Below are 22,432 nucleotides of genomic sequence, written 5' to 3' on the forward strand. Positions count from 1 at the left end.
TTGCACACATGGAGTGCATTACATCTCCATTTGTGCATGTGTGTCTACTCAAGCACAGTGCTATTTGTGCTATTTGGGTATTGAATTCTCTCCCTTGCATCTCTAATTGCTATGGTTTAAAAAGAGACAGATGTAGCTAATCCAATTGTGTGGTTTCTTAACGGTGAAAACAGAAGGATTCACACAGGATTGTCGAGGAGGGGAGCAGAACGATAGAATAGAGATGAAAGAAAAAGGAAAAGCTGAGCACGGCGAGAGCATAGGGGAGGGCAACGAGGGGGAGAAAAGGGGGAAATAGTCATAATGAAGACAAGTGCATGATGAAATGACATTTATGGAGCTTTGAAAGTGAGAGAGATGTGTGTGTGTGTGTGTGGGGGGGGGAGACGGGTAGAGTTTGACATTTATGCCGACACCTGATGGATCTGGACAGGATCAGGAGGGCTCGGGTATGAATTGGACAGGTTCCCAAATACTGCTGAAAAATACATCAGTGGCATCTTCATTTTGAAAGTTAGTGGCAAGAACCTGCATCGCTCGGGTTCAGGTGCAAAAAATGCTCAAGTGCTGAGTCAGGCCGAAAAACTTAAACGCCCAAATCAATCGAGATTTCCATAAGAGAATGAATGAGCGAGGACCACAGGACTGGGAAAGGAGGAAGCAGGCGGTTTGTATTAGGAGGTAAGACGTTACATTGAGGATGGATGTGGGGGTGGGGGATTGGATATCGAGGAGGGTAGTATCAGGTTAGGTAAAGGAGAGGGAAAAGGAGGGGAGTGAATAATGTGCCAGTGTTTTGGAGGCAGGCAGGAGAGACAGTGAGCTCCTTGTTGATCTGAGTGAAACACTTTCACCCTGCGACCCTGCACCATCACCTCTCTGCTCGTGCTGAGCCCCGTTCACTCACAGCACATTCCCCTCACTTCAACACACACGCAATTCTGTTTACATCTTTTCTCTTTAATCTGTTTTTTTTTTTTTTTAAATTAAACCTTGTTGCACAAATGTCAATCTCATGCAAATGTGATCTCCAGCTTGGTACTAACACCAGAGGTCGCTCAGCCGGACAGATGCCTGTATTCTCACCAAAATACCCAAACCATACATGTGTGCATCTTTTATTTTAATAGTAAAATCTAGAGAATTGTTCATTTTGAGTTCACCTGATGAAAGTCTAAAGCCCCAAAATGTTGTCAGAATGAAGTGAGGAGATAGTGAGCAGGAAGTTTTCTTCTTTTACACCACTTGGACCTTTTCCTATCCACCTTTCATTAAGGCATTGTAGGTATGCATGAGCTTTTTATCTTTTATTCCAAAATGAATGGATTTTTATTTCCATTTAGGGTTTTTTTTTTCTTCTTTTTTTTTGGCTAACCCCTTCCCTTTATTGGGCTTAGCAAATATTTCAGTTTAGTTTGAATTTTTTCAGGGTTTCTGTGAAAGATTCTGTTATTGACAGTTTGAAAATTTGAAAAACTGAAAGTGAAGAAATAGTTATTTCAGTTGGAAGAGTCACGTAACAGAGACTGAGTTTAGTTTCATTGTTGTGCGCTTCACAAAGTAAAGCCCATGATGGACTGTAACTCTGTATGCCTCCATGTATTCTCTGAGGTGAAACAACTTAAATGCATTCTCAGTCATGGGTGAGATATAAAGACCTCGAAGGGGCTGTTGTCGTTAAATGAACATAATTGTTGATGTTGCTCAAACATTACTGTCCGGTACAACAGTAGATATCCATTTCACTTCAGCTTTCATCCTTTTAGAAAAACCAATGAAGGAAAGTTCATTTTCTTGTCAGGGCTGAAGGAGCGGGGGGGGGGGGGGTTCCCTATTAAAGACATAATCTGTGGTCTAAATGTAAACCAATGACTTGCCCCACCACTTTTTAAAACCCTCCTGTCACTTCTGTCGGTCCTGTTGTATTGTGGGTAATGTAGGCACCAGGTTTTAACAAGTAGGAGGAATGGAGGTGTTTTAGTTCACATCAGTTCAGATCTTTATTGCCCGACAGGAGGAAATAGTTTCTGCAGCATAAAAGCACAAACACATGTAAACATACTGCAGTGTGACACATGCAGTTCAAACAGTGAGGATGTATACTGAAAACAAGGAAGAAAAATAAAGTGCTAACTAAGCTGTGTGGGGAATCAAGAGGCAGTGTATAATGGACCAGAACATATGCGATAAATGAAAAGTTGAACATAATCTTTGGAAACCTGTGTCTCTGACCAGAGGGCAGATGTCAGATTGATTGAAGAGAGGATGGTCTGGATTAAATAGGATGGATTTAGCTTTTTGTGTGATGTGTCTGACAGACAGAGCTGCTGCTCACCAATGATTTTACTCACGGTCTTGACAGGGTTTCCTAATTGATTCCTGTCTCGTACATTTAAATTCCCATACCAACAAATCATTGAGAAGTGAAGGACTGATTCTGTGATGGATCGGTAAAACAACTCCATCAGGCGCCTGTCAACATTCAAAATATTTCAGCTGTGCAGAAAATACAGCCTTTGTTGTTCTGTATTACATGTTTCTTCATTGTTCACAAATATTACAGTAGAATAATATACTGATTGGACCTTTAAAATGGCAGCTACATGTCACTGTTGTTTCCCTCTGAGGATTTAATTTATGGTGTGAGTGTTGCTGTGAGTGCGGCTGATGATGGCCTGCTGATGTCACTCCTCTGTACTGTCCTGGTAATGCCGGGATAATTGAACTTGTTTACATATCCTCTGGGAAATCAGCCGAGGTTCAGAACACACCAGAGAGGAGAAGAAAAAGAGCAGCATGTCGGCGTGTACGAGTGGAAACTCATATTTTTAGCCACCCTGCTTGTGTCGTTCGTATGATCCATGAAAGATGTCTTCGTGTGTGAAGCCATATGTGCCATTTTACTGTGTTCACTCGTGTGTGTGTGTGTGTGTGTGTGTGTGTGCGCGCGCGCGTGCGTGTGTGTGTGTGTGTGTGTGTGTGTGTGAACGTTCGACTGTGAGTGACGCACCCAAGTGCATGTGTAACCTGAGATTCAGGTGGTGATGCAGGCGGGTGTGCAAATACGTGAGTAGAATTTGTTACCACGGCAACAGGCATTCAGTGAGTCGGTGCAATGGAATGGCTGGTGCAGTTCTATTAGCGAGAAGCAGTTTCCATAGCGACTCAACATCGCAGCTGCCTATGCAAGAGAGTGTGTGTGTGTGTGTGTGTGTGTGTGTGTGTGTGTGTGTGTGTGTGTGTGTGTCTCTGTATGAATACGATGTGAATCCTGTGTGAATTTGAGTGTTCATTACCGTACCTCTCTCTGTACGACTTGCTCTGTAACATTTCATATTTTTTCATCATCGCTCCTCTTTTTTTGGTACAAACCTCCCGTCTCTGTCTCTACCCCTGTCAGATCTCTCATGCTGCCCTATTTTCATCTCCTTCCTCCCTCTGTCTTACCCCCCCCCCACTCCCTTCTTTATCTCTTGTTCTCTCCTCCTATCTCTCTGTCTCCCCATCTCTGAGTGCTGAAGCTCATCAGGGTAAACAGATGCTGTGGCTGTTATTTATGTTTCCACTTGGTCTGGCTTTCATACAAATTATCCACAGGCCCTGCACAGTGCAGACGCTCAGCCTAACTGGGCTGCACTGGCAGCTCTCTCAGCCTTATCCACGCTCAGACACTCAGACCGTACCACAGACGCTGAGAGAGAGAGAGAGAGAGAGAGAGAGAGAGGGAGAGAGAGAGGGGGGGGGGGGGGTTTCAGGAGAGCGGCACACACACATGCTGACAGAGTGAACCATAGCAACACACTGATGGGCATAAAGACACCAATAACAGAGAAGGCCTCAGAACTGGCTGCACCATTTGCTCCACACATGGAGGGGCATAACAGTTTGGGAAGGTACCATCCCTGCACAGGAGAGGGGGATCAGACATCACAGAATAAAATATAGAGGATAAGCCCAGTGGGGCAGACATGAAATACTTGCTGCCAACTTAAAGGCAGTCTACTGAAAATGTTTCGTACTTAGTATCTTCATCTTCTTTTTTCTAGTGAATCTCTGGCTGTAAGAGATTAGAAAATGCTCCATATAGATCTTTTTACTAAGAAGACTGCTGCAGTTATATAAATCTAGAGCTGTCGGATTAAAATGGGGAGAATACCTGTTGCTTGTGGACGCTTAAGCTTAACAGGGATTCTTAAAAAATGAATGTGTGGTAAAGAATTTTTCCAAACGGTGAATAAACAAGAAAGTCACAAACACCTTTGTCTGTGTTGTGCAGATATTCGGGATCGCCGTAAGAAGCCGGTCATGCTGTTCATCCACGGAGGCTCCTACATGGAGGGCTCAGGGAACATGTTTGACGGCAGCGTCCTTGCTGCGTATGGAAATGTCATCGTCGTCACCATGAACTATCGGCTCGGTGTGCTCGGTAAGTTTGGTAAATGTTCACAGAATCTGTTTGACATGCGTCATCTCAACTTGACTTACGTGTGTCCGTGTGTCAGACATCTGAACAGCTGCATTCTGGGAAATTATGTGTAGAAATGGTGTGAAACCAAAGACGACTGATTGACAGGAAATATGATTTCTGTCCCTTTCAAATCATAAATCACTGTTGAACACAGAGGGGTCCGTCTGCAGGCTCCTGTACCTGCAATAGGTCTGTTATTGTCCTGGTCTAAACTGACTCTACAGCTCATATGAATGTCAGTTCACACCTGTAATGGGGTAAACTGTAACACAATGTTTGCATGATGGACGTCACGATGATTCTTAGTCGTAAAAAGCATCTTAACACTTTGGCTTCAGCATGAATTTGCTTCAGCATGCAAATTCAAAAAGTGCATTCAAACCCAGAGCCCACAACCACTGACCCGCCCCCCCCCCCTCCGTCACAGCTGTGTCAGATCAGTGCTCCAGTGTCCCTCCATCCTTCCCCATGACTTTCTACACCCTTTCAGCTGCTGTCAGCCATTTTAATGAGCAGATATTTCATCTGAATTCAGCTTCAGAAATCATAGAGCTGTAGTTACAGAGGTAACTCCCGCTCTGCTGCCTTGTACTTCAGGGTGTTGTGTCCCAGGAAGCCTCATAGACTTTCCAAAGAGTTATGGATTTTCTCTACAAGAAGGAAAATAACTTCTGATGTATTGAACACTGTAGAATGGGAATAGTGTAATAAAGTGACTCCACTGTAACTCAAAAAAGTGGATTTACTGTTAGGTTACTCTTTAAGATGCTTTTGGGAAATGGGGCTCTCACCTGTGCCAGAGTCTTAAAGCCTTGACCTGGCTGAACCTGCCTGGCATTGCTGCATTTCGGACCTGAAGCTGAACCAAAGCTTTATTTTTGCTTTATTTTATCAATTTCTGACTGTTAGCTTGCAAGGCTAATGCAACGCAGAAGCTATAGTCCGTCTCTTTTCCTCATCCCAGTGGGTGTTGCATATTGTATGTCATTGCAACGCATGACGGGAGCGGACATAGTCGACTGGAACAGTTAGAGAGAGAGAGAGAGAGAAAAAAAACCCAAACCCTGGACCTGAACCTGACAGGTCCTGACCAAGTATCAAGATTCAGGTCAGGTAGCTGCAGTCTAATGAACACCTGATAACACACACTGTACTGCACTATACAATATTACTGGTGTGGGACTTGGAGTGGTGTATGTATAATAGCAGCTTTTGTGCACAGTTCTAAAGTGATTTCAGTCTTGAAGTCATGCACAATGAGGTCTGGTTAATCCTGAATCGTCATTTCTGCTGCTGAAGTTGCTCTGACTTCATCACTTCCACCATTATCTGTTCACTCAATGTTATTTCTCTGCAGCAGGGATTTCATAATAAAGCACAAACAGGTGTATTTACTGTGTTCACTTGGCCTGAAAATTACATTTTTTTTGATTAATTAATTGTTGTATTGACATGCACTTCTCCAGAGAAACTGACTTCAGAGACACCACCAAACATTTAGTGCCTTCAGTGTACATCCAGCCACTGTGTGTGTGTGTGTGTGTGTGTGTGTGTGTGTGTGTGTGTGTGTGTGTGTGTGTGTGTGTGTGTGTGTGTGTGTGTGTGTTGCTTTCAGTGTATTTTTGGATTAAGGGGTTTTCTATTTGTCCATTCTGTTGGAGCTTTGCAGTGTTCGCATGGTCTGTGAGTGTGGGCTGAGCTGTGTGTGTGTGCGTGTGTGTGTGTGTGTGTGTGTGTGTGTGTATACCTAGCCCTTGTGCTACTGGATATCAGTGGAGTCAAGTATTTACATTTGGCATCATCTTTTGGAGGTGTTTGCACAAAGACTATCTGTGTCATTCATTGCAGCTGCCAGGTTGGGTAATCAGATCTTGTTTATTGCATCATGCCTGTTTCAACATATCAGAATAATGATAAACAGAGAAATGGGAGTAGTTTAGGACGCTGTCCAAGAGTCACAGTGAGTATAAGCAGAGGGCAACATGATCCAGACCGTTACTGACCGTGCCAGTGGAGAGGCACAGGGACAAGGACAAACTAAGGGTTGGTGAAATGAGGACCTGGACCTGCAGCTTTATCCGCCTCGATTTCAGCTCGTTATGCGGTCTTTTTCACAGCTGTCAGACAAAGCGTGACTATTAACAAATTGAGCGTGCAGTTCACATTTTGAAATCAGGTTTGTTGAATTTGGCATTAAATTACACGCTGATCCTACCGCTCCCTCAGTGGTATCTCTCTTTGCTTTCCTTCACAAGACATGCTTCACCTTGTTTCAATTTGGCCGATTTTACATTGACATTGTTGCTGTGATTCATGTTGGAGATGTTTGAAGAAGCGCACCCGTGCACAGTGGCGAAAATACATCCAAAATATATATACATCGAGGTGGAGAGCGATCCTGCTGAGTGATTATGAGGGATGACGCAGTGTCCTCGATTCCTTTAACATTGTTGAAAATTTTGGTATGTGGGCGAATGTGTGCTCTCTCTGTCTCTCTCTCTCAGATATGCTTTAAATGGGTTACTGTACTAAGGCGATTATCCCTCTCTCTCTCTCTCTCTCCCTCTCTCTCTCTCTCTCTCTCTCTCTCTCTCTCTCTGTTTGTGTGTGTGTGTGTGAGAGAGAGAGAGATTGTATGTTTGTGTAGCATAAGCATGCATGTTTGCCTTTGCGCACACCAATATCTTCTGGTGCATGTGACAGTGTGTGTGTGCGTGTGTGTGCGTGTGTGTGTGTGTGTGTGTGTGCAGCACTTGGTTGTGTGCTGTGCGTAAAATATATATATGAATAATGCACCATCCATCTGAATTTTTAATAGCATTCCACTCTGACACTGTGCATTTCAGTCAAAGTGAGAAACTAAAGCATACCGTATTTTAATAGTTTTATGTCTAATCTTTAGTATTATCCTGTACTTACACACACAGGAGCTTACACATGCCAACCTCATTTCATACAGTGCCTGCGCCTTTAAGAGAGTGATAGGGAGTCAGGAATAAGGGAAGAAGAGAGAGAGCAGGAAATAGAGACAGATGAGCGAGGGAGAATCATAGAGAGACAGAGGGAAAAGGAAACAGAAGGGGGGAGATGGGAACAGTCTAAAAATAAACCATCAGAAATTCTTTTTAAAATCTGCAGCGATGCAAAGTATTCATTCAGATAAACGTTCCTGCACTGTGACCACTGCACCCCGCATACGGCCCGACACCGTACGCTTTGATTCCGGTGCGACACATACACATGTCATTTCCCAGCGAATGATATACTCTCTGCAATTTTCTTACTAATTTATGATGTGCTCTGTCGCGCAATAAAATGGGTGAATGAGGAGAAAATGTCTGCTGCACACGGCTCGGTTCAGAGGTTTGGTGACAGTTGAGATTTCAGATTGCTGCTCCGCTCACCTTCTCCTACCTTCCTCCTGCTCCAGGCCCACAGAGCCTTCTGATTTGTGTAGCATTGCCATCTGTTCAGACTAATTAACTAATTAACTAATTAATGAACTCTGGGGAAAGGCCCACCATCGTGGGCTCTAAGAGTGAGAACATTTTTCACCTCAGGAAGAGAGATGAAACGCTTCTTCTGGAAACGTTTCTCTGCACTTTCTACCCAATCTCAGCTTTAACTGGTAAGTTCAGTAAGAGCAGCCTACTTGGCAGCAATACACCACATTTAATAACCACAACCTCTACACTGAATAAAAGGAGTTATGAATTTGTTATACATGTAATATTTGTTTGTTATTACCCTACCAAAATCTACTTTTCATATTGACTGTTGTTCTGGGTGATCCTCTGTGTTTTAACATAACTCAGTTACTCATAAGTTTTGTCTCAGAGATGTGAGATGTAATGTTTGTATATATTTAGCCACAAAAAAAAATCATCATTTTTAGGTGCTGTAAACAAAACATTGACATATTAACACCTTACAAAGTTGATGTGGTGTACGTGTTAGCAAACAGCTGCCTGTTTACACAGTAACACTAGCATTCATTCACCAAGCAACACTAGCACCATTCCCAGCCCCCAGCACCTTTTGAACTTGTTTTAGCTAACCTGTTAGCACTTTCCTATATTCATATCCAGCAGCTACAGAGCAGCACTAGCATTTATTTAGGGCCGTGTTTATGACACAGTGGCACCGGCAGGATTATATTTCATAGTACGAACAAGAACCGGCTCTCCGCTACCTTCAAGATTCCCACCCACACACACACACACACACACGTCTACTCATCGAACAAGTGAGCGAGCAAGAGAGAGAGAGATTGATTCATGTTTTTTAGTGCTGAAGTTGTGACACAACACCATAAAAGTCTGATTAGCCGACTGTGCACTGTGCAACCAGCAGCAGCAGCTGAATAACAGGCTACAATATGCTGTTCTATAATATGTTGAATATCCCACAGAAACGTGCTGTAAAAGTCACAGGAAGCAACAGATTAGTTGCCTAACTAACTACTAAAGATTGTAATAATAATACACAACATCAAGATCAAACCAAGCTGCTACAATAAACAGTCAAAAAGCCACGAGACAATAAAACAAATGGTATTCCTGCCGGTTTGAAGTTCATTCTGCGTCTGAACGTTACATCAGACTCTTGCAGAACGACCTCTGCATCAATTCCAATATCGTGATGGATGTTCATCAGTGCTCCACATCTGCAGTGTCAACACTGGGCATCAAAGCACCATCATACTTAATCTCCAGTTCTCCTCCTGAATCGAGACTCGCACTGTTAGTGAGTGGATGCAGCTATAAAATAAGACAGGATCTCCTGCTGTCACAGTCTTACTTAGAGAAACAAACAGAACCATTTAAAAACAAATGTACACACAGTGCGTGCAGGATTACGGCTTTAGTCTCCTTTCATCTCAGTGTTTGGTCTCTACCAACTCCTGAAGGAAATATCTGGCTCTTTAGCTGCTAAATGCGCCTCCATGTTCACCAGCTAGTAACTTTGTTTGTCTGCCACTTGGTGCAGGGCAGCAAGAGTGCAGGGAATTCATCAGCTTTGTTGAAAACATCTGCACGCCACAGCTGGAGCAAGGTTGATGAGAGCAGAAAGGATGAACAGAAACATTAAAGTTGCAGAGTCGAAACACGGAGCTGAAATGTCTCTGTAGAAGAGTCAGGTGGTATTTCTTGGGGAGTTACACACAGTCATTTTTGATATAAAAATATTGATTAGAGCAGCTTGAAGCTTTGTGTATTGGCTTCATTATGTAGCTTTACCACCAAACTGGTGTCAGAGAACATGTAGTCCGACACTTTTACACCACACTATAAGTGTGACCAACTAAAATTACAAGAGGCGCAGTCAAAGAGAAATGTCTAATTCACATGTCCTTGTTTGAAATGAGTCGAGACACCGTGAGATCATGTTACATCTCAAGCTATCAGATATGCCACATAGAATAAATGACCAAATAATAGATTTGATGAAGTGAACGTCACCTCTTATCCTCTGTTATCTTCAACAGTTTTATATTAAGTTTTTATTAAACCTGACAAAATTTAACCACGATTAATATTCTTCACATTCACTCAATACTTTATTTTAAAGCCAATTACTGGCGTTTATTCTTGAAAACATCACAATTATTTTATCATTATTATTATTATTATTATTATTATTATTATTATTATTATTATCATTACAGACTGGTCAAAATGTTTCTTCATAGGTAGAAGCTCATGAACACGAACAGAAACAACATGAACATGAAAACATTTTGAGCATAAGTCCAGTCAAACAATGTTAGTGCATCCATGAATACTACTGAGCTCAGTTAGCCTCGGGAATCAGTTCAAATTGTACGACCCGTTGTTCTCAAAAACATCCCTTTAAATGTGACATAAACAGTATTTTTAGCCAGCACAGATTTTGCTCTCAATTAATTTCAGCCTGCTGCCTTCTCACAACTCAGATGTCCCTAAATACAAATGACACACACCTCCCACTCCCTGCACAGAGCCACAATCTTCCCACTCTGCGAGCGATCATGAACACTTCTCTCCCCATATTTCTCCTATAGTGCACTGACTGCCATGACGGTAGAGAAAACTAAAGTCATTTCTCTGCAGTGATGTTACGATTGTGACTAGATTCATGTGCAAATCAAGATGTTGAGCTTAAAAATTAAATATTAAAATATGAGACACGATTTCTTCCCTTTGGCTACAGTACGTTTAATACTTAATCTGCGATCTGGCTTTTATTGTGATTGTGTTTGAGGTTTTTAAAAAAAAAAAAAAAAAAAAAAAAAAAACAGATCCAAGGACAGCTTCTCTCTTACAGGCAAAGTTCACACTGAACACTAATGACTTATAGGTATATTGACTGGAGCTGACACCAGTCTGCACGCCAGGCTGGCAGCCAGATGCACAGCTGGACCAGTCAGATACAAGGAAGATAATTAATGCAGCTAGTCGCACTTCTGCTCGACATCTTATCCACCACATAAAGTGTCACATCAAACTCAAATGATCAAAGTGTCTAGAAAACATCAGCATTACTTTCCTCACCTATATGCATGTATAGATTGTGTCCTTGCAACTTCTGCTGAGTTTGAATCCACCAGGAATCATCGTCATAGTCAAATTATATCACAGTAATCCAGTGTCCGTACATCCATGGGTACGTTACAGGAAATGCTAATTTGACAGGTTTTTAATGATCCGATTTGCTAAAATATAAACTACGAGGCAACAAAACACTTCAAGTTGTAGCCCACAGTTCACCAGTGTCTCCATGGCAACATGGGGAGTTGGGGCACAGTTGATGATTTCTCGGTTGATGACACTGATTTATAAAGATGTGTAAACCGTCCTCATGGCATTAATTAGTACCATTTATTCTGTAAAACTGTGATTTGATTTCTACTTCCACATAACCAGCGCAGTGACTGAAGGAGAGGGAGGTTCACCATAACCAGATAATCTACTCGAATACTATAAATACTAACATACTGTTCCATCATTCAGACTAACATTGAGTAGACGAAGCCCCACACTGCAGATACCTCAGGGTGACTCAACAATAACCTTTAGTGTAGCCAGTGAATAGGGAACTCTGATGTAATATCCACATTTTAACGTAGTGCAATCAGTGGACAGTTACGTAATAATCAAAGGATACATGTGACGACAGATCTGTTAATTTGATCAGTTTTTAATTGATTTGATTTTCATCAGATGTTTCTGAAATGGAACTTTTTCTTTCAAAGAGCTTTGAAACGTCTTTGTGTCAGTGACATTTGAAGCGTTCAGCAAAGCGTTTCAGATTTGCTCGACAGCCCGGTTTTATCGCCCAGCGTGGGACCATTTGAACGGACGTGTGAGGCTGGAAACTGAACGAGATAAGTGAGGTAATGAATACAGTGACATTGGAGGCATGTGGACGGTGTGCTGAAATCACAGTAGTTCCACGGGAGGGAGCCCAATTACAATGTAATTTCATTTCTGGGCATACTTGATATAAAGAGCAATTTAGACCGAGCAGCAGGTTTTAAGATTGAACTTCCACTGCCAACGAGGAGACTCAACAGATTCCTGTAAAAAACATGTGATATTCCAACAGGAAGGAGCAAGTTCTTTGAATAAGAGAATAAAAAAGATCATACAACACTGTAACACCATGGAAACAGCAGCCTCTAGGGGGCGCTGGCAGCGCCGTAGACTTCAAGTCTCAAGCTAGACAGAAAAATGTTACCAAAACAATGTTGCTATCGCTTTATAAAGTCTTTATAATTGAAACTACAGGCTTCTTCAAATAGATTCAGAGGAACAAGTGAGCTGTATACTGCACCTCAGAGCTTCTTAATGAAAGAACTTTCACACGATACAGTTTAAGATCACGTCATATTTATCCACCGTTATATTCATACACTGCAGATAATCCCCAGGGTTGCTGCATAACACTGAATGATCAAATCCACTTTATTCCAATCATCAAAACATATTCTTTAGTCTTCAGTGTGCAGGAGACAGTCACCATCTGCTAAGGTTTTTTCTTTCCTTTTTTTAACAGTGACTCAGTCACATGTTCTGTGTGTATTAAAAAGGAAATATCTTCCCTCTGATTTTTGACATCTCTCATCATCTCTTGTGTGATGTCACAGTGAAATTATATAATATGTCCTGCAGTATATTCCTTTCACCTCTCTTGTCATTTAGGATCTGACAGTAGCTTTGGGCAATATTCAGTTTAATACCTGTTTTATGTCTCTGGATTTTTTTTTATCCCTTTCACTCCTTTCAACCCCCCCCAATACACACACACACACACACACACACACATGCACACACGCGCGCCTCCCCCTCCCCTGGCTCTTCTCTGTTCACAGAAACATGTTCAGTGACCCACTGCAGTCATTCTGTTCAGTCCTAAAAATTACTCTGCAGATGCGTGTTCCCGTCTCAGTAGTCAAACAGTCAGATGACTGACCACACTTCAGTTCTGGACTGTGAATTTGTGAATAGTGCAGTCTCTGGCAGAGATGGTTGACAGCAGAAGAGCTAGTGAATAAAGCTGCTCATTATAGTGCACTAAATATCCTGTTCTAAATACTGAAAACGTCCATTTAGTGTTGGGCTGTTGTCCCTTTATGTATAATGCACCTCTTATGAAGTGAAAATCCTTCTGACACATCTCTATACTAATATAAGTCCTTGTTATGGATGGAGTACCATATCAATAAGAGATAATGGGCTCTTACCATAACTCATCTCATCAGTGTATAATAGAGAAAGACTAAGTGCTGCCCCTCCTTTTTTTCCATTCAGTGGTAATATTAAGCTTTCATGATTTCTTTTTGAAAGATTTTCTTGAATCATGACATTGAAGGTTGCAGTTATTATCAGATGTTTTTTTTTAGCGTGACACAATATTCTGTAGGTTTTAAATTTCCCTCCATCAGTTGCTCACTACACCTCTGTTGTATCCCAGCCATTCCTTCCCCTGTCTCCAGCCTGTGTCTTTACTCAGAGGTTGATGACTCTCCTCACAGTTCCTTGGCCGTTACCTAAAGCAAGTGTTGAATATGCATGAGTTCAGCCTCATAAACTGCTGCTCTCAGCGCTAAAGTCAGTAGGAAGCCCAACTCAGCAGATGGGGGGAATCAGAAAGAAAACTTACTGAAAGAGAAAGAGAGGAGAAGAGGGAAGTTGTTTGACTTATCTTCAATAGTTGAAGATAAATTTCATCTCTTCATGTTGCCCTTGTAAAGGCAGCGACGGGAGGTGCTAGCTCGAGCTAGCATGCTAGTTCACGCGCTCATCTGCATTTGTTTTTTTTTTTTTTGTGTTGCTGTGCGCGTGCATGCAGCTGTTTGTGTACTTGAATATGGAAGTGCTTGAATGTGTGTATGGAAGTGCTTTTGTGAGTGTCTGTCCATATCATTTTGCCTGAAGCTCTGGACAGTTGCCAGGCAACTGTGGCAGGCAGCTCAGCACTGGCTGGGCAGCCACGGAGCAGACACTTCCACATGCCTATGGTTTTGATAAGAGGTCAGCGCTGATACATTACCAGGTCAGAGTCACATCAGGCTAAGAGCCGGTCATTGCTGGGATGATCCAAGGATAGTACAATTACACAGTAACATGCAAACTGTGTCCTGATTACTGGGAGTAATCCTTTTAAGGTAATTTCTGCTGCAACATTGATGTGATTTAAACTAACAAGATTTCTATGGAAACTAGGCTCAGAACCAAACCTCATAGCATTAATGTTACTTTCTTTTTTTTTTAATTTTTTGACAGCCAATAAGCTTCCCTTTTATCCTTAATGTGTTCATTAAATATGAGAAATGGTTAGAAAATTAAATATTTTACAAAATTTACTTAGCTAAAAGTATTGGCCAGGGGTGAGCCTATCCAAAATAATCTCAATAAGACACCTGGCACCTTACTGCACCCCCATGATGAGTCAAAGTAAATACAAATAGTAAATAAATACAATTAAATACAATGTAAACTAAATAATTAGAAGTTATATGAAAATCTAATATCATTATGATATAATACATTCAGCAAAGCATTTGGACACTCTCTGTTACATGAATCATGATTGATCCAGGTCACCCCACCAAAAAGACTTCAGGCTGTTAACAGTCGTTGAAGCACAGTGAAGAGTGCGGCATGAGACGTGTGTGTGTGTGTGTGTGTGTGTGTGTGTCACCCTGATGGTTGTAGAAAGGTCAATTTGGCAGGTTGTCATCATCGCCACTGCTGCTACCATCATCATCGCCACTGTCACATTCTAATCATTAACAATAAAACTTCATTTGCTTGGAAACGCGCTGACTGCTGTCGGCAACCATCTGTCTCTGTGTACCCCCTATACTGTACTTACGGGCCGTCCTTTAGAATACACTGCTTGATCCAGTCACTATTCCTATTTCTTTTTCTATTCCCACGCAAGGAAACAAACTGTGAACAACGATCACTTCATTCACCAAAAGCATTAATGTGTGTTTATGCCGTATTAGAAGATTATGCAGACGCACTGACCGTGACACCAGGACCTCGTGTATAGTTGTGTACACTGTATATTCTCAGTTTTGCTGTACATGTCCCTGCAAAGGAAAACATCTACTATTCATCAGCTCAGCTCATGTGTGTGACATGGTGAGCATGGTTGCATTGTGTCGAGCTGTGTGTCTGCGGTCCATGTTTTGAATTATTACTGAATATGAAAATATTCCGTTTCTGTTGCAGCGTAGAAAGCAGCTATCTGACAGGTCATTGGATGGGTTTGCTGGCGTGACATGAGCATTGTGTGGTAGCCGCTAAATCTGCACAAGAAAAGATGAAAATATTATCCAGCCATCTTGTCCACGGAAGGAACAAATTATGGCTGGAGATAACGAGACAGCTCCATCTTCCTTAAAGCTGCTACAGTCAATACTTTCATATTTCCAATGGAATACATGGGGACTTATATGTGACAGAGTTCACTTGTTGTGATGAACCCACAGAGAATTTTCCCTCAACTTTGCTCTTCCTGTCAGCTCTACAGAGCTTCACAGTCTCAATCATCAGCATCAGAAATGTGTTTACACTGAAAGAGCTCTGATAAACCCACTGTACGCCGCTGACGCCACCGTCCCCGCACCGAGCGGCAGACACACTGACTAGACGTGTGCGCAGAAGAAATGTAAGTGAAGTGTAAATACATGACATGTTTGTTAAATTCATCATGTAAACTTAACAGGTGATTTATGTCAATGTTGGTTACAGCTGTTGTTTTCCATGACATGAAAATCAGCTGTTGCCAGTGTAACTGAGACGAAGTGGAGTAATGGGTGAGATAGTTCAGGCCGGTGTGTCAGGTCTGTTTTAATTTGGCGAATACAAAGTACAGACTTTTACAAAAATAAGTACAGACTTATTTTAAGCCTAAAAAGTTATTCACCCCGCCCCTATGCTAATTCTAAAGTAAGAGCCACATTTCCATGGTAACACTCAGTGGCAACAAATGACAAAAACAAGAAAACATGGCTCATACTTTGTGGTTTGTTGTGCAGCAAACAGTGAGAAAGAAAAGAGTTTATAGAGAGCGCAGTGTCCAGCAGGAAGTATAGAGCCGCGAGACGTGTCCAAGGAAACTATCCTTGGTCAGCCATGCTTTTTAGTTTGAATAAAAACTCTTCTCTTTCCCAGAATTCACAGCAAATTAGTCCCACATAATATCGTCAAGAAGTAGACAGCTTTGTGCAACAGATAAATTTAGACATCTATCTGAAGTCTATTAGTTACATCTAAGCTATAGTCAAAGTGTGTCTTTGTGTGACTCTGGTACACAAAGACACATGTTCTTCATCACATCCTCCTCCCTGCAGCCACTGATCTGTGAGAGTGTAATTTACTGAAAACATTTTATATCTTTCCTGGGAATTAAAGTCATCCAGTCAACATTTAAACAGCTATGTGTGTTGCAGGTTGAAATAGTAATTTACTGTAATTCACTCTCATAAGAACAAAACATTCTTTGTGTGTGTGTGTGTTTGTGTGACATTTTGTTCAGTTTATTTTATCTTGTTGTGGGTGTGCACCTACTGTGTAAATGTGTGTCCTGGAAGTAGGTGAAACATGCCTTCTGTTGCTCTCCTCCTCTCTCTGCTGACAAGTTCTCTTAACTGTGTTGTATTTCTAGCGTGGGTATTAAAAATGAGTAATTTGGCAAGCTCTCTGTGTGAAATCTCCTCAGACTTGCAAAGAGTTGGAGGCTGAGAAGTTCCTGACAATGACAGGATGCCATCTTCTGTTTATGTGGGATACTTTTAAAAAGGCATTTAAAAGCACAGGATTGTTATTCCTGTGCCCCTGAATTTCTGCCCCGCTCCTCCATTCACACATGAATCTGTATTTCCTCTCTCTCTTCCTCTCTGTGTTTGTTCTAATTTACCCTGCAGGGTTTCTGAGCACAGGGGACCAGTCTGCTAAAGGGAACTATGGCTTGTTGGACCAGATCCAAGCCCTGCGCTGGCTCAATGAAAACATTGGCCACTTTGGAGGAGACCCAGAGAGAATCACCATCTTTGGCTCCGGAGCCGGTGCCGCCTGTGTGAACCTTCTCATCCTCTCCCACCACTCTGAGGGTGAGGTTCTGCCCCTGTCATTGTCACTTCACAAGTCATATACCCCGCTCAAAGGGAATTAACATGCTCTGTGTGTTTCTGCACGGAGCTTGTTCATAATTTCAATGAACAGCCTAAATCAGATAAAAGATGTGTGGTAATATTGAGGGATGGGATTCAATATTCAGAAATGAGTCATCTACTATATGAAAGAATGTAGTATTTTTTTCAGTAATCTGAAAGGAAACCAGATTGTCAATCTAGTGGACAGATGGGTGAAAACAGTAGGTTACTTGCCATAAAACCATCACTCACCTCGGGACACAAGCTCTGTAATAATCCCAAATAACGTCACCCCACATGGGACAAAGATCACTGACAGTTGCCCTTCTCCAATGAAACTAAGCCTGTCTGAACAGGCCCTGAGGAAAATACAGTGAGTCCTCTCAGTGAGGGCTGAGGTCGTGTTTTAAAATCATTCCATCCCTTTAATTGATGGACGGTTAAAAACGCCTCTTTTACTCAGTAATCTTGCAATTTGGCCCAAAAGCTAAATTACAGTCTTCAGTTCACGTCGGATGTTTCACTAATGTCACCAGCAGGCGCCACTGCTGTCAAATTAGTTCGTTTTTTGAAAACACTCACCATCACAAAACTAAGGAGTGAGCTGCCAGTGGTTCCCAACCACCATAGTATTACCTAATATTTTTTCCCCCTAAATCTTCCATCCAAAATAAAGGTTAAAATGAGAAATAAAGAATTACTTCACGACTGATTTAATATTCACAGTCACTCCAAATAAAGTGTTTCTGTGCAGATTTGTGGTAAATATTGAGCTTAAACTAAATAATGAATAATCAAATTAAATATGCTGGTTGGTTAGATTAATTCCTTTCATTCTGTTCAGATGTAAAAAAGAAGAACACCTGTGAAATCATCCACTGAGTCTGTGTCTCTTGTCCGTCTCTCCGTTGATGTTTCTGTATCTGTAGCTGATGAAGAGAGGGTTTAGTCTATTCGTCTGTTTGTCTGTTTGTCCATTGGCACCAGTTTGTAACTGCAGAGAAAGGATTCAGGTGTGAGACCACTAGTTTCCCCCAACCCACCAGTAGCTGTGAGCGCAGTGAGCCAACCACACAGCGTGAGTTTACATCTTTTAGTCACCGCTGTGACGCTGTGCATCTGCACGTACAGATGGAAAACATGTTGTGTTACTATGACAGCTGGCAACTGTGAGATGACCCAACAGCTGTGTCATACCAGCACATTTAACAGGTTTTTTTTTTTACAGTGATTTAGATGTTTATCCCTCCATTTCCATACATTGTAAAGCATAATGTGAAATGTACTTAATGTAAATGTCTCATCATTTTATTTTTAAGGAAATGTTATTTTAAAAGTACAGTAAAACAAATCCGGCAGTATCATTGGTCTGTCCTTGAGGCGTCACTGTGGGAACCAGAACAGTCGCCGATACTTCTGATTAAGGACTGTATTTACTGATTCGTTTGTTTTTGAGGAACAGAAATCTAAAATACGCAGCAGATGTTTGATCTCTAATCCTGTGATTCCTGCGCTCAGAAGGCGAATGGCACGTTATACTTTACCAAGAGCTCAGATTATGTTATTACTGAACTGTTAACCTTCACACTGACAGACTGACCTTGGACAGATGAAATAACATCTTCGATCTGCGCTGTATGAAGCAGATTCTCAGCGTGCTGAGGAAATGTGTCTTTTTGTCATGAATCATAAAATATTCAGGACGACATGTAACAGAATTTCAATAGTTGCTTTTCATTGAGTAGTGACCAGGTTGTAGGTGTTGGCTAGTTACCAGCTAATGTTGGCTAAATTACATGCTGTCCACAGACAAGGTCAAACACTCACACCTAAACCTTCCACATGAGCTCGTACATAAAACAGTACCACACAATAAACTATCACATTTATATTCAAATACATTACGTCAGCGCTGTGGTCCACACTGCTGTGCTGCTTTATATAGCATTACATTAAAAACACATTTTATATATTATATCAAAACATACTCGTTTGCTAATTAGTTGTGTTACTTCAAAGTTCCTTTAACAAGAATTTGGTGGGTTTGGTTTACAGCTGCACAATATGCGAAAAAAAAAATCATATTGCAATATGCAATTTTTAATTTCAGTTGCAACGGTCATTTTTGAATTTGATTTTCATGTGATTTTTGTTGGTCTTGTACCAAACAAACATGTTCCTTCATGTCTGGGGAATATGATTTGTAGGCGGAGACGTCTCTGTAGCACCACAACGCTAATGGTGCTAACGATGCACCACAATGTGACACATTTTATTCATCAAAAGAAGCAGCTCCTGGGATGAGGATATTGCACTTGGCCATATTGCGATTAATTGTGCAGCTCTGGTTTGCTTCAGTTTTTTTTTGGTTAATGTTATTCTGGTGAAAATCATGGTAAGTTTTTTCTCATGTTAAAAACTGAAAACTCAACATCCACATTATCATGACGGGTTGTTCTGCATAGATTTATGGCAAAAAATCCTCCTCTGCTCCATTTTGAAGGCAGGCTGTAACACCGCAAAGCGCAGAAAAAGTTGGAGGGTGAAGAGTTTTTAAAGGTACTGTGTGTGTGTGTGTGTGTGTGTGTGTGTGTGTGTGTGTGTGTGTGTGTGTGTGTGTGTGTGTGAGTGTGTGTGTGCGCGCTCAGAGGAGAGATGAGATGAGCAGTAGAGCTGGAGCTGCAGCTGAGAGGCTTCTTAATTGATTTCACAGGGAGAGGAGCGGGGGTGGGGCACATGCAGAATATGGGGGGGCTTAATTATTAATGACAGAATCTGCAGATAAAACAGAGGGACAGCAAGCCACTTTACATAACAGTGCAGCGGTGCAACAGTGCGAGCAGTTTTCTTTCTCTCTCTGTCGCTCTTTCTGTCTTTCTGACTGTTTCCACGGCGGCCGTCAGACCCGCTGCTCTGTGCTGAGTTGTCACCATTTTTCTTGCTGCTGTCTCTGTAATGGAAACACTTCATTTTCCTACGCTAATGTTCATAAAGATTTTCTCCAGCTATGAAAAGCAGCAGGATATCTGCTTCATCTTGCTTCGTATGTAATACTCCACAATTGCTCCTCCTCCAACATATGCATTATTGAAAGCACTCACATTGTAAAGCCTTGAAGGCCCCATCAGCTGCTAGCAAAAGTGTGTCAGAGGGAAGAAAGCAGAGCTCAACTGAGAGAGAACAAGTGACTGTATGTTTCCTGTTGAAGCTCTATCTGCTGTGTATCTGCTGCTTGTGCTCTGCGTAGGCCTGTTCCAGAGGGCCATCGCTCAGAGTGGCTCAGCCATCTCCAGCTGGTCGGTCAACTACCGACCGCTCATGTACACCAAGATCCTGGCGCGGAAGGTCGGTTGCACTCTGGGGGACATGGCTGAGTTGGTGGACTGCCTGCGGAGAAAGAGTTTCCGGGAGCTGGTGGACCAAGACATCCAGCCTGCGCGCTATCACATCGCCTTCGGACCGGTGGTGGACGGGGACGTGGTGCCGGACGACCCTGAGATCCTCATGCAGCAGGTCAGAGCTGCTTTCTCTGGGCGTCATCCAGTGAATAACTGCATTTTGTCTGTTAATCATTTCCATTCCTTTGTATGTGAATACAGTACTTTGTTAACAATTACTAATTAGAGCTAATCACTGTAGCATTCTGCTTCATCATGCTGTGTGTGTTTGCCATGACACCAGGGCGAGTTCCTCAACTACGACATACTGCTGGGGGTCAACCAGGGAGAGGGCCTGAAGTTTGTGGATGACAGTGAAGGAGAAGATGGAATATCAGCAGCTTCGTTTGACTACACCATCTCCAACTTTGTGGACAATCTGTATGGATACCCTGATGGTCAGATCTGATTTTACCTTTAAAGTTATTCACTCATTTAACGCTGAAATCTGTCATTTTCCACCTGTTGTTGGCCTCTGGCTCAGAGAAGTCATTAAAATCATGTTCACTCTTCAACAAGCGTGGCGGGGCATTTGAAGTCAGGATTGTGACGGAAGAGTCTCTATGAGTCCCTGCGACCTGCGAGGCGAGGGTCAGGGTAGCACAGCCCACTCTATACTGAACTTTTTATTTGGTAAAGAATGTCTGTAGGATTTTTTGTCTTTCTGCTACAATACAAGTGTTTCCTCTTCACCGTCTGATGCTTCTTCATCCAAAGAATCTGAACAAAAGAATTAAAGAATCTGAGGGAAGATTTTGTGATAATTGAGCTGTAATAAAGAAAAGCTTTGAAATTCTGATTAATTAAAAGTTTCATTTGCATAAATATTCATGAAGGCTGTGTATTCTGGAACAAGGTTGGCTTTCTCCAAGTCTTTGGTCTGTAGCAAACCAGAGACCTTCTCAACATTTTTCCACTGATTACAGTTAAACCGCTTTGTCAAAAATAAATAGAGGTGACTGAATAAAGAAATGTGGCAGGTTGATTAGTTCGCTTTGCTGCATTTTTCCCTTTGACACGGAGTAGGTTTATTTTTTAGGGACAGATGTCGTCACTGCTGTAAGTCGAGACATGCTAACAGGCTGATCTAGCCTGCTGGTCTCGTAGCAGTCCCCCGTGTCTCCTGCTGTGACATTGTTTCACCTCTGTGAACAGCTTTAGCGGAAGTGATGGATTGATCAAGTAACTTCTTTGATCATTTATTTGCTGTGATGAAGCCACACACTAAAGGGACAAAGGATAACATAGATTTTGCCATAAAGTTTACTGTGTTCCCAGTAAAATCTGTTTACGATGCTTCCTGTGCAGTGGCTCTGGTCTGATTTTATTGGCGCAGTCCAAACAGTGACGCTGACTGGCAGTACAGAGACAGGAAGTATAAAAACCATCTACCAACACACCACCATGAAGATAATGTTGCAGATAACCACACACTCCACAGGACATACTCACATCTCTTTTTTGTTTCTTCCCAGGTAAAGACATCCTGAGGGAAACCATAAAGTTCATGTACACAGACTGGGCTGACAGGGACAACAGTGACATGCGTAGGAAGACCCTCCTGGCTCTGTTTACGGACCACCAGTGGGTGGCCCCGGCCGTCGCCACTGCCAAGCTGCACGCCGAGTTCCAGTCGCCTGTCTACTTCTACACCTTCCACCACCACTGTCAGACCGAGGCCAGGCCAGACTGGGCAGACGCAGCACACGGAGATGAGATACCCTATGTGTTTGGGATTCCCATGGTGGGAGCCACCGACCTGTTCCCATGTAACTTCTCCAAGAACGACGTGATGCTCAGCGCTGTAGTCATGACCTACTGGACCAACTTCGCCAAGACTGGGTTAGTTAATACCAAATATATAAGTTACTTTCAGAT

At 42.2% G+C, this 22,432-nt stretch overlaps 1 protein-coding gene across 2 annotated transcripts in view; it reads left to right on the top strand.

Annotated features, from left to right (window-relative positions):
• Positions 1-22,432, top strand: part of LOC111222150 (neuroligin-2-like) — a 94,482-nt gene that overhangs the window by 69,538 nt on the left and 2,512 nt on the right. For both annotated transcript variants that reach the window (XM_022745731.1, XM_022745730.1), the window contains exons 4-8: positions 4,277-4,426; positions 16,890-17,075; positions 20,365-20,630; positions 20,799-20,952; positions 22,030-22,396. In XM_022745731.1, coding sequence (XP_022601452.1) covers positions 4,277-4,426; positions 16,890-17,075; positions 20,365-20,630; positions 20,799-20,952; positions 22,030-22,396 — 1,123 coding nt within the window. The remainder of the gene's footprint in view (positions 1-4,276; positions 4,427-16,889; positions 17,076-20,364; positions 20,631-20,798; positions 20,953-22,029; positions 22,397-22,432) is intronic.

This window comes from Seriola dumerili, unplaced genomic scaffold, assembly GCF_002260705.1.
Source record: "Seriola dumerili isolate Sdu_G_001 unplaced genomic scaffold, Sdu_1.0 BDQW01000091.1, whole genome shotgun sequence".
NCBI lineage: Eukaryota > Metazoa > Chordata > Actinopteri > Carangiformes > Carangidae > Seriola > Seriola dumerili.